We start from the raw sequence: 13,056 nt of genomic DNA, 5'->3' as shown, positions 1-13,056 counted from the left end.
AAAAGCAGAATAGAAGTTTGGAAGTCACCATCTATAAATGAGATTAAGAAAACCAGGGGCCCTTTCAAAAACAGCATTTGTGTTAATTGAGAGGACTCTTCTTTTCTTTCAGACCTCTAGCCAAACAGAACTTGAGAACTGGATCACAGCGGTTCATTCCGCTTGTGCAACAGCAGTAGCGCGACAGCACCACAAAGAGGATACTGTCAAACTGTTGAAAACAGAGATTAAAAAACTGGAGCAGAAGATTGACATGGACGAGAAGATGAAGAAAATGGGGGAAATGCATTTCCTCAGCTTATCCTCAGTCCGAGACTCCAAGAAGAAAAAAACCATTCTTGATCAGGTATTTTCTCACTTGTATAAAATGAGTTTAGATTGCCAAGAGTGTCTGCTGTAGGGGTGGTTATAACTAGCTAGAACAGAGAGATGTAGACTTTGGAGTTTTTGATATACCTTCTAAACTGCATTGCATATGCTAGCACAATTATTAATTTGTGCAGCACCACTGATATAAATAGTATTTTCCAGAGTTCTGTAAGCAAGGAACAGATAGGTCCTTTATTATCCTCAGTTGTTTATGTCTTGATGAGGACAACTTTCAGCCAGAGAACTCTCATGATAAGTGCCTGTCCTGGCTGTCCTACTATTACAATGGCAAATATATACGAGGAAAAATTAACACAGAGAGCCCTCTTTACTGAATTCCAACTCTTTTACCAGTATAGCTAGGATTCTAACTGAATACTGCATCATGGAGATGCTGAGTCCTTTGAAAGCCTTTCGTACTAGCAACATGCGCCAGACAGGTGGACAGACGGTGGTGCTCTACGGCTGGGAGATGTTATCTTATTCTCCAGTGCATTTTAACTTCTACAGTGAAAGGCTTCATTGGGTTTTGCTTCTCCTGGTCTAGAAGTTGCGTTGTTGTTTTTTGGCTTTGTGGTACCTTGTATCTCTGTTGTGTTTGCATAAAATACAGTCTCATAGGGTTCGTGAAAATGAGAGGAGAATACTGGGACAGAGAGGAAATCAAACCTAGGATTTTAATCTTGTTAGTATTGTATCTAAGTAACAGTTTTGGGATGCTCTTTCTTTTATTTTGATACAATTTAGAAAGAAGAATCCTTTCTCTACCCTAGAAATATAATCAATACAGACAATAGAAGATACAACTTGATGTAATCTTGTTTATCTGTGATCTTTAACGTGTATGTTTTTGAGCTTTTTTCCTCATTCCCCTCTCCAATCTCTACTGGTTTTCCTAGATCTTTGTTTGGGAACAAAACCTGGAACAGTTCCAGATGGACCTCTTTCGGTATCGATGTTACTTAGCTAGCCTTCAAGGAGGGGAACTGCCAAATCCAAAAACGTTGCTTGCATTTGCAAGTCGGCCAACGAAAGATGCCATGGGTCGTCTTGGAATCTTTTCAGTGTCTTCCTTTCATGCACTGGTGAGATTACACTGATGTCAAAGGTCATTGTTGCTGAAATCGATATTGCTTGATACTTTTATAAGATGAGGAAGAGAGTGCGGTTGCTATGCAACCTCTGTTTGTTTCAGTGGGGGCAAGAACAGTCTTGGCCTGTACTCCCATTAGTAAAATGCTGAACTCTTACTTCTGTGGCAGATTCTTTCTTCTGTCTTCAGACTTTTTTTGCCTCTTGAGGTACAAAGTTTAATCAGAATAACCTCTCAAAAAGGGGCTTTAAAAAAAAAAAAAAGCTGGAGTTCATTTAATTAGGTGTGTGTATTTGGATATGCTGAACCGAAAAAAAGAGGCACCATTTTAATGGAGCCAAAAAGGCAAAGTCGAAAAAAAGCTGATTTTTTTCTGGATTTTTTTTTTGGCTTTTCCAGGTCCATTATCTTTGTGGGCCCCTAGGGGAGCAGTTTTTTGAGGTAGAGCTACTCTCCTTACAAGAACCCCCAAGTTTGGTAAAGATTGGGTCGGGGGGTCTAATTTATGGGCCCCCAAAGAGGGTACCCCTGTTCCTCCTCCGTTGGAAGCAGTGGAAGAAAATTTGGGGACCCATAAAATTGGACCCCTGACCCAATCTTCACCAAACTTGTGGGTTCTTTTAAGGAGAGGCACCAGCGGCTATGCTGAAAATTTGGTGCCCCTACCTCAAAAACCAGCCTTCCCAGAGCCCTGCAAAGACTCCCCAGAGTGCAATGTTGCTGAAAAATGTTCATACCATTGCAAGAATGGTGGGAGAATTTGTCTCAGCTCAATTCTCTGGTCTAAAGTTGCTTGACTCCATTGACTGCCTCTGCATAGCGACCCCTGGACTTCCTGGGTGGTCTCCCATCCAAGTACTAACCAGGACCACCCCTGTTTAGCTTCTGAGATCTGATGTGATCAGGCTAGCCTGGGCCATCCAGGTCAGGGCATAACGAATATACTTGGGGGGAAAACAGTCCTAGGTTTCTTTGTTTATGTACAAGTTTTGTTTACTGAAATCGCTAAGATCAGAGGTAGCCAACCTGAAGGATGACTGAGATGAACATAATACTATACTTTATGGGAATGAAAACATGTTATTGCTTGCAAAACTCATCTTATCAATTGTGCAATGTAATTAATTGTGTAATGAATTGTAATCTCAATTGTGCAATGTAATTAATATTAAATAGAGTCTCCCCCCCAATTATACCAATACTCAATCTTGTACATGTTAGAATTTGGCTCCACATATTCCAAAAAAGGGTTGGCAATCTGGTGGCACATGTCTTATAGAAAAGAAAAAGATTGGAAAAATGAAACTACTTTATACCCTCTTAGGAATTGTGTGTGTTTGTAAAGTGCTGTCAAGTCACAGCCAACTTAAAGCAACCCTTTATGGGGTTTTCAAGGCAAGAGACTAACAGAGGTGTTTTGCCAGTGCCTGCCTCTGCATAGCAACCTAGTATTCCTTGGTGGTTTCCCATCCAAATACTAACCAGGGCTGACCATGCTTAGCTTCTGAGGTCTGATGAGATCGGGCTACACCATGCTGCCTTCCCTCCCTCTTAGGAATTAAGACATTCTTAAAATTAAAAAAAAAGGATAAATATAAAAAAGGATGCGGGGATGGGGGTTACAGTGATACTTCACAAATCTTATCTACTGTTCAATTATTTCAACAAAAGTACTCATGTCTGCCCTGGGTGTGGATATCCCTTATATCCCAATACATGTAATTAAGACGTTCTTATGTGATGGAGGGCCCTGACATGGATGGCCCAGGCTAGCCTGATCTCGTCAGACCTCAGAAGCTAAGCAGGGTCAGCCCTGGTTAGTATTTGGATGGGAGACCACCAAGGAAGTCCAGGGTTGCTGTGCAGAGGAAGGCACTGGCAAACCACCTCTGTTAGTCTCTTACCATGAAAACCCCAAAAAAGGGGTCGCCATAAGTCGGCTGCGACTTGAAGGCACTTTACACACACACATGTGATGGAGGAGGAAACATAAAATCCTACAACCAAAATGTCATCCTAAGCAGAATAATACCCTTCTAAGTTCATTGAAGTTAAGGGCCTAGAAGGGTGTAACTCTTCTTAGGATGGCACTGTCAGATAGTGATTCTTTAACCATAGTTCATGTCTGGCTAGCATTATGTTTGCACTGGTCTTCGGTTTACCGTGGAGTACAAATAACAGATACTTTTCAATTTTATGGAAGACGAACATTTATCACTTTTTAAATTAACAGCCCTCTTCATCCATGACAATTTGTTTCTAGCTGAAATGTAAATGAAGCCTCAAAGTTAATGCCTCTAGAATACACATTTATGCAAACACTTTAAAATATCAATACATTTTTATGGGTGTTCCTTAAAAATACCACAGGTGAAGCAGGTGTGCTAGATTTTGTGTGTGTAAAGATTTAGATTCAGAGGTTTTATGGCACTTGGCAGGTGGCAGCTCGCACGGGTGAATCTGGTGTCAGGCGGAGAACACAGGCTATGTCACGATCAGCAAGCAAACGAAGAAGCCGGTTTTCATCCCTCTGGGGCCTGGACACTACTTCAAAGAAAAAGCAAGGGAGGCCAAGCATTAATCAGGTAGTCATTGGAAAGTAGACAATTCTGAATTATGTTGGATGGTTAGTAGGCTGCTTTAGAAATATCTATAGAAATGTCTGGGCAAAAATACTACTTAATTATTGGGTCTTCAGTGCAGTCCCGCGTGGGAGTGCACAGGCCCATGCGTGCCTGCACAGAAGACACTCGATGAACCACAGTTACAGGTAAGTGCAACTTTATTTTATCTGAAGTAAAGACCATCTACTTTTGCAGAAAGTTTTTATTTACAGGTTTCATCTGAAATTAGGTTCAGAGCTTTAAATTTCTCAATTGTTTGAAGAATAGCTTTATTCATATGGAATATGATAGTAGTTACATGTAACTTCCTCTTCAAAACCACTTATTCCAGATTAGATAACAGAAGTATACACAGCACAAAATTTGATTTGGGGCAGGAGGAGTTTCTTAAAAGGAGATAATATTCAATACCACCATTGCCCCACAAAGATTTAACTACATTCTGTAAGCCTGAGAAGGATCCTTTCTTCAGCCATTGTTCTTATCAAAGAAGGGGGTATGTTCCTCAGATTTCTAAGTATATTGCTTCTAAGGAGTGGAGACCACACTGGTAGGGTTGTCAACCTCCAGATGGTGGCTGGAGATCTCTCACTATTACAACTGATCACCAGGCGATAGAGATCAGTTTCCCTGGAGAAAATGGCCACTTTGGCAATTGGACTCTATGGCATTGAAGTCCCTCCCCTCTCCAAACCCCTCCCGCCTCAGATTCCACCCCCAAAATCTCCAGGTATTTCCCAACCTGGAGCTGGCAACCCTACACATCGGTGATTCAGTAGTGGGAGGCTTCCATTGTTCCCTCCTATTTGTCTTCAGGGCAGTAATGGTCACTAATTTAAACTACATCTACCTAGGTTCTTCCATTCTTTTCCCTCCGCCACAACCTTTTAAACCAGCTAAATACAGGGTTAATCCTACTGTCGCTAAAAGAGTTTTGTGATAAGATGAAAAATGACAACATTCTCTTTGATCAACATGATCTGATGCTATTTAATACACTTAAAACATGAAACTCTAAAATTGTGTTGGTGCCCCTAAAGTTCATCCTCTGTTCTTCCACACCACACCTTCAGGAAAGAGGAAGGTGATTGGCTGGGGACTCCACTGCCTTGAGCTGCTCCTAACAAATTAAAGAAAAGCATTGTCTAGAGAATAAGGCCACTCCATTTTCCATAAAAACTTGAAAAGCTCAGTTCACCTTCGTGGCTTCTGTGCAGTCCCGCATGGGACTGCACTTGCGGGACTGCACAGGAGCCACGAAGATGAAAAACAGTGTTGCACTTACCTGTAACTGTTCTTTCGTCTTCGTAGCTTCTGTGCAGTCCTGGAAGCGCAGTCCCATGCGTGCCTGCACAGAAGACCACTCGATGAACAACAGTTACAGGTAAGTGCAACACTGTTTTTCATCTTCGTGGCTTCTGTGCAGTCCCGCAAGTGCAGTCCCATGCGTGCCTGCACAGAAGACCACTCGATGAACAACAGTTACAGTTAAGTGCAACACTATTTTTCCATGTACCACCACACAAAATAAGCACGGAAGACTGAGGAGAGAAAAGAATTAGGAGGTTGAGCTTTACACTAGCACTTAGAAACTTAAGAGTTCTAGTCCAAGTAAACTTTTCCATTCCATCTTGGACTTTTTATAATGGATCCACTCTGAAGCCTCAATAACTGGATTGGGGAATAATTTTTTGGTGGGGGAGGGACTATTTATTCAATTTGTGTGTCAGTCTTGGCTCTCATGTAATTTCTCCACAGATCTCGGACATCAAAATTTTTAAACAATATGAGAACTAAGTGTAATAGGTCTAGTTAAGTGGGTTAACATGATGTCTACATAGATTATGTGTGTGGGTGGAGGTTGTTACTAGTTTAGACATGCTTCTCTATAACTTATTAAAGGTGTGGTTAGAATTTGACTAGACCTCAGAAACTGCTTCTGAGAGGACTGATCTCCTACCTGACCTTCCTCCAGTTCTCATTTGCATTGTTCCTCCAAATTTCTCTTTATGCATCCCAGTAGGTCTTGGTTTATGTCAGGCATAAGTAACTTGTCTCCACAAATAACCAGTTGCATTTGGCTATGTTCCTAGCCAGGAAATAATTTTATTCAATTTTAATTGATATGGTAATTTCCCTCCGAATGCTGCATTATTTGTCCAAGGAACACAGGATATTTCCAAATTTAGAATACATTTGCATCATCCAATTGTATTAAAATATCACCTTTTATCTTCTGCAGGTGTTTGGTGAAGGAGCTGATTCTGTGAAGAAATCTTTGGAAGGAATATTTGATGATACTATACCAGAAAGCAAGGTAAAAAAAGGAAAGTAATTGATTTACACAAAGGATTCCAACTAGCTGTTTTTAGAATGAAGCCCATTCCTTTAGGACAAAGCAGAGAGAAGTAAAATCCTGTTAGGGACAAGTCATGGCAGAAAAGCTGTGCCAGTATCAGGTTCTTTGAAACAGAGCCAATCATGAGGTACGGGAACCTTTACACTGCTCACCTCCCTCTGTACTGCAGATAGACGTACATAAGTGCCATCAGTCACAGCCTACTTAGGGCAGTCCCATCAAGGGGCTTTCAAGATGAGTGAGAAACAGCTGTGATTTGTCATTGCCTTCCTCTGCAGTCTACCTTGGTGGGCTCTTTCCAATAGTGACCCTGCTTAGCTTCTGAAATCTGATGAGACTGGGCTATACCATGCCACCGTCCTTCCCCATACTGCAAATATGCAAACACTCAACTATTCATTGCCATCTGAATGACTAACAGCAGTGTTTCATGGTTAGTGGGCAGCATTCTGGCTGAGTTTGATACCACACTTCACTGATTTTCACAGGGCCAAAGCTTTATTTGTGACTACTGTTAGATCCATAACTTTTTATGGGAAAACCTTTGAAATGGCAACAACAGTCATATTGACTTGCTGGATTAGACCAGTTTTCTATCTAGTTAACATTGGGGCTTCAAATGTAGCCAAATACATGCCTTTGGAAATCTTTCCAACAGAGCATTTTTTATGAGCTTTTAAAAATCATCCTTGACTAAGTTGTTTGTTCATGCTGGCATCCTTTTGGATTTCTTTGTGCTTTCTTAACTTTTCATTATACTGGTTTTAAATAACTTTTCAGGTTCAACCCTAACAACAGTTACAAATATCTATGCTTGGTATTTGAATTTTAGCAGCATCGAGAAAAGAAGGGGTTGGAGCCCACAGTCTAAGGATGCAAGATCTTTCTCACATTCCCCTTCCCCAGCAGTCCTTTCTGTATCCAGGAAAACCTATTCCCAGGGTTTTAATAGTCACAGAGACTAATAAACTACTCCAAGATTGTGCAGAAGAGGATGCGGCATAAAAATGTAATAAATAAATAAATAATAGTCAAATGGGCCCCTTGGCCCTGGGAATAGACTAGTAGTCATGTGGGTTGGGTTGCTGCTGTGGGGAGGGAGAAGAGGACAAAATTGCTCCTTTCTTCCTCTTCTGTCAGTGAGGACTGAGGAGGATGAAGTGAGGGAGGGAAGGGAAATGGTTGTTCTGGACTGTGTGTTTACTGAATACAAAAACTGGAGAACAGCAGCAGCCTTAAAAACCAAGACCTTTTCATTAGAATGTATCAGTTAGAATGTATCAGCACTCCAATTAAGTCTTTTCAGCACCCTCTTATAACCTAAATCCTTCCTTTCCATCTTTTAATTGCCATGCATATAATCCTGATTGCCACATGTGAGTGTGTAAAGTGCTGTCAAGTCGCACCCGACTCATATCGACCACTTATGGGGCTTTCAAGGCAAGAGACTAACAGGTGGTTTGCCAGTGCCTTCTTCTGCATGTGGAGAATTGGAAAGAGTGTCTGTTTTGTAGGTACATATAGCCTTCCCTTTCCACATTAGCAAGGGCCTTGGCTCAGTGACAGATCATTTGCTTTGCATGCAGAAGGTGCCAGGTTTAATCCCCACCTGAAAGGATCAGGTAGGTAAACTGAAAGAGCTCAACCTGAGTCCCTAAAGAGCTGCTGCCAGTCAGAGCAGACAATACTGACCTTTATAGACCTGTGGCCTAACTCGGTATAAGGCAGCTTCCTGTGTATATGTTTCCACACTATGCTGCTTAAAAATTTGGCCATTGCTGCTGTCAATTTGTGTTCCATCTTGCTCTAAACATTTACTTCAAGCCCAAGGTCCCTCTTGAACTTCATTATGAGCCTGAAACCTTTCTGCAATACAACTTCCTTCATCCCTTAATTCTATTTCTTCAGCCCAAGTTAGCTTGACCTTTCTCTCAAAAGTAGTGCTAGATTTTTTAAATGGGAAGGTATTTTGTTATTATTTTTTCCTCAGCCTTTCATTAATATTTCTTGTACAGCAATGTTAGACTTTACCAAATACCACAGAAGATAGTGACATGTCGATATGATATATAATTGTGAACAGTAAGGAGAAACTTAGTATTTCAGAGAAACCACTACTAATTTGAGGTGATTAGGATATGAATGCATACTGCTTTATGTACTTGATCAGTGTGCACACCAGGTTCGAATCCCCACTCATGTTATGGAAGCTTCCTGGGTGACCTTGGGCCAGTCACACACTCTTAGCCCGTCCTACCTAACAGAGTTGTTGTGAGGATAAAACAGAGAAGGATGTAAGCCACTTTGGGTCCCCATCGGGGTGAAAGACGTGATATAAATGAAATAAATAAATGTTACTTCTATTTTGCCAGTTATGATTATATCCCACTAATGCCTCTAATTCCTGAAGGAAAACTTTTCTATGAAATACCCTGAAGTCAGTTCTAGGGGCCTTATTTCTAACTGAGCAAGTGGGGATTCACATATAATGGGAATTTCCTATATCTGTCACTTGCCAGAACCGTTATCCCCCAGGGTCCAACTTAAATCTACAAGAACAAAGAATATTTGAAATGAATATTGAGATTTACTGCCTGGTATTAGCAATCAGAACTCAGCCAAATCCATGGAGACTCATTCACCTTCATCTCTTTTTTTCACTGGTAGAAGAGCTTTTTAGCTTTAAATTGAGAATAGTGTTATCTTCTTTGATTTATGGATGATCATGGTCTTCTTTTGGCACATATTGTCCTTGATCTTAAGTTCTGTGGACAGTCCGATCGTGTTACTTTGCCTTGCAGGCAAAGCAGGCAAGCCTTGCAAGCACAGTGAGGGTGCTGCAAGTATAGATCTGCCATCTTGTCCTGGTAAATAGATGTCCGGGGGGAGGGCTTGGCCAGTGGAAGTCCAGCAGACAACTCTCGTGGCGTTGAATTCAATCTGAAGATAATCAGTTTGGCCACCCATAATGTAAACCTGTGGTTTAATTGCATGGGAAACAATGGCATATTTAGTATCTCTTTATGTGTAATTAACTACGAAATGGATGGGTGGTATATGATCAAAAGGGTTTTAATAATTGTGTCTTTGTATTCAGAGAGAGAAAGAAGTACCATTGACGGCTGTTCATCCGCATAATCCTGACTCAGACATCTGGGTTCATGAGTACTTCACGCCATCTTGGTACTGCCTCCCAAATAACCAATCAGCTTTAACTGTAATCTACCCAGGAGACACAACGAGGGATATCCTGGAAATGATTTGTAAGGTAAAAAAACACACACACCCAAAAAAGAAAAAAGAAGAAGCTTGAACAGGAAAGGTCTTTTTGAATGGTTATGATTATTTGAAATTGTAATGATACATATTTTGCTTCTGTTTCAAAGTATTTCAGTTGAAACCTCAGGGATTTAATTTTACCAAAAATGCACGAAAGGTCCAAATCTGGTGAATTTCCTACATTTGAATGCAGGCAAAATCTGTGAAAATAATATTGGGGTGGAGGGTTTTTTAGTTTTGTTTTATGAATTCCTTCCCACATCCTGTGATCAACTAAATGTTGAGGTTTTTCAGCATGTGCTTTTAGTTATAGGTGAATTGGACATGCTACTTGAAAAAAAAAGTATGTTTTTGAGCCCAATTCCAAGATTAGGATGGGGTTAGAAAGCTCATGGTGCTCTCACAGATTTCACTGGGACACCTAAAGGCCCCGTTCTGGGTACAGTTCAACTAAGTTTAACCATGCTTACTGCTGCAGCAGAACAAAGGGAAAACAATGATAGGCAGTGTCACACAATGCCAGGCTGACAGACTAAAGGAGTAAAGAATGGTCCACCTTTCTTCTTCTTCTTTGCTCTCTCTCTATCTATCTCTCCCTCCCTCCGCTCGTGGTGTTTTAGATGCATCCAGATGTCCAATATACCCTGGGTAATATAGTTCCCAGAATGCCCACCATCCTTGTCAAGTATCCATAGGACTATATTACCTAGAGAACTCCAGGCATTTTGGAAGCTGCCAAAACAGCATCTAAGGCCTTGGTAATGCAACAAGAGAAATAATGAATGGAGACTCTTCCCTCCTCTTGTCTGTTTACCAGTCAAAGCGGCTAAACTGGGCTGGATGGTAAGTGAAGGAAGAGTTCTTTTTTGGCTCAGATATACAATCTAACCCATTAAAGATGTGTAATGTTCAGATTGTAGGTGAACATTACAAGTATGTATGGTTTGTATTCTGAGCACAGGTTGGATGACTTTTAATGGCATTTCTGTTATTGTCGATTTAAAAGTTGTCTTCAACATTTATTTTGGCACTCTTTAAAAGGATTATACTTCATTAGTTGGCTATACCTGTTTCAATGCTGAATTTGTTAAAAATTAAGCATGATATGTTAAATACATGGAATCGATGTCTCCCCTTCCCCAGTAGTGGAATATAGGGATGTTCTGATTGCAGCTCTCTTCAAGTGTTCTGGTAGCATGCCTCTTTGCATATGCTAAACTGCCTTTCTTGTTTAAGTAAATAACTACGTTGGGACTCCTGCATGTCAAAGGAACAAGGGATCAGCCTGAAACAATCATTCTTTTGACTTTGAGGTGTTTTCAGTCATCATTCCTTCCCTACCCATTTTCTGAACATGCCCACCATCAATAACTGGGGGAAGCTCTGTTGAATGGATTTACACTGGGTCATGCTGGCCTAAACTACTATTTTTATTCCATCCATACTATTTTTATTCCATCCATACTATTTTTATTCCATCCATACTATTTTTATTCCATCCATTCAAAGCTATGCTCAGTAGTAAATGCCAAACAGGAGACTGACAGAAAATCTCAGGTGCGCTATGGGTTCTGGCATGTGTATGCTGATATATTGAATCAGCACACATATTTGTACATGTCAAAGCCAGTTTGGTATTTTTAGAGGTCTGAGGATTCAGACTGCATATTTACGTAAGGGAGTGGATATTGTACCTGCAAACATGTAATGTTTGAAATTTCCCCAACTATTGGATTCTCTCCTGAGAAACCAGCACTGGCCAAACCCTCTGAAAACAGCACGGCTTGCCAATCTACAACTGGAGGGGGTAAATCTGCAGAGATTAGCAACCTTCCCCATGCATAAGCAGAAGTGTCTTCCTCTCCTGCAAGAACCCCCTTGGATTCCAGACACTGGGACATTCATTCTTGATATTAACATTTTATTCTCTATTTTCATTTTTATATTAACCATGAAAGCTAATGACAGTGTCATGGTATTATATGTTCCCCGGCTGTTTACCAGTTGGGGATTGTAGGCAAAACACTCTGGAAAATGTGAGAGAACCTGCAACGTGAACAAAAGAACTATTTCAGACAAAGAGAACTGCTTGTTGACTTGGAACAAATTTAACTAATCATATGTTTTGCAAATTGCATTGGTGAATTTCTTAAGTGTGGGAGAGGGAATGTTAATTAAAAATGTGCGAATTTCATTTTATAAGGTAAAATAATAATAGTTGCATAATTATAAGTTAAAATTTAGGAACTGTCATCTTTGTTCTCAGCAATATCAACTAACCAACTAAACTGAAACAGTGAAAAGAATTTGCGTGCAACTTTGAAAATCTTTTATATTCAAATGATGCCTTTAGAAATAAAACTTTGTGGCTCTTAAAGAACAGCCAGTCATTGCCTAGAAGGTATAAAGAAATCATCTGTTTAGGGTAATTATAGATTGTATTCATTGGCAAGTGAATTTCCATAGACCACTGACACTCTTGAGAAAAGTCTCATTGTAACAAAGGAGAGATGACATTTTTAAAGAGATACACAATAGGCAAAAATTATGAAGCTCTTAGTAATAGCATTATTTTTAGGGCTTTTACAAAAGCAGCTGATAGACAATGCACTTTTCCTTTCACCTTAATGAAGAGAAATTCATAAATGCATTCTGCTTCCTTTTAGAAACTGGGCCATACATGAAATTGTGCGGAGTTGGACATTTAACTGCTTTAACTTCATGCACTTTGGCTTAGCTGACAGGCTGTGATTCTGTCTTTTCCTTTCCAAATTATCACCCTGAGAAAATACTGATGGTTACATTCTTTTCTGTAACAGTTAATGATCTCTTTCTTCTGTCTCTCTTGTATTCAGCTCATTCTTTTTCCTTTAACTCTCTGATCCACATCATTTCCCATCAGTTTGCCATCTGTCATCTGAGAACCAGTCCAGTTCTGGTATAGTAAACATTTCAAGCTCTACATTTCATGTAAACCTCTTCATGCATTAGATGTTGTTGTTTTTAAGACTACCCATGTGGTAAATCTGACTGTGACAGTGGTATTTTAAAACACTAGGTTCCTGAAGTGTCCTGCTGACTGTAATAATACCTTGAGGCTTTGATTATCCTCTAATACACTGTATGTTGGGCCATCTCTTGTGCAGTTGGGCTATCTCTAATGGGATCTTTGGTGGAGCACGTTTGGCCTACAGAAGGCCTCAGGCCCAATTTCTGGCGCTTCCATTTTAAAAGATCTGTGATAACAGATGTTGGAAAAAGATGTTTCTGTGCCTGAGATCCTGGAGACTAAAGGACCTGCTGTCAGAGTAAAGAATAATGGTCTATGTTGG

At 40.3% G+C, this 13,056-nt stretch overlaps 1 protein-coding gene across 2 annotated transcripts in view; it reads left to right on the top strand.

Annotated features, from left to right (window-relative positions):
* Positions 1-13,056, top strand: part of TIAM1 (TIAM Rac1 associated GEF 1) — a 175,210-nt gene that overhangs the window by 109,121 nt on the left and 53,033 nt on the right. For both annotated transcript variants that reach the window (XM_056858306.1, XM_056858305.1), the window contains exons 6-10: positions 113-346; positions 1,269-1,454; positions 3,901-4,047; positions 6,329-6,403; positions 9,543-9,713. In XM_056858306.1, coding sequence (XP_056714284.1) covers positions 113-346; positions 1,269-1,454; positions 3,901-4,047; positions 6,329-6,403; positions 9,543-9,713 — 813 coding nt within the window. The remainder of the gene's footprint in view (positions 1-112; positions 347-1,268; positions 1,455-3,900; positions 4,048-6,328; positions 6,404-9,542; positions 9,714-13,056) is intronic.

This window comes from Euleptes europaea, chromosome 12 (genome assembly GCF_029931775.1).
Source record: "Euleptes europaea isolate rEulEur1 chromosome 12, rEulEur1.hap1, whole genome shotgun sequence".
NCBI lineage: Eukaryota > Metazoa > Chordata > Lepidosauria > Squamata > Sphaerodactylidae > Euleptes > Euleptes europaea.
The sequence above is the reverse complement of the archived record's forward strand: the minus strand, read 5'-3'. Positions and strand labels throughout refer to the sequence as shown.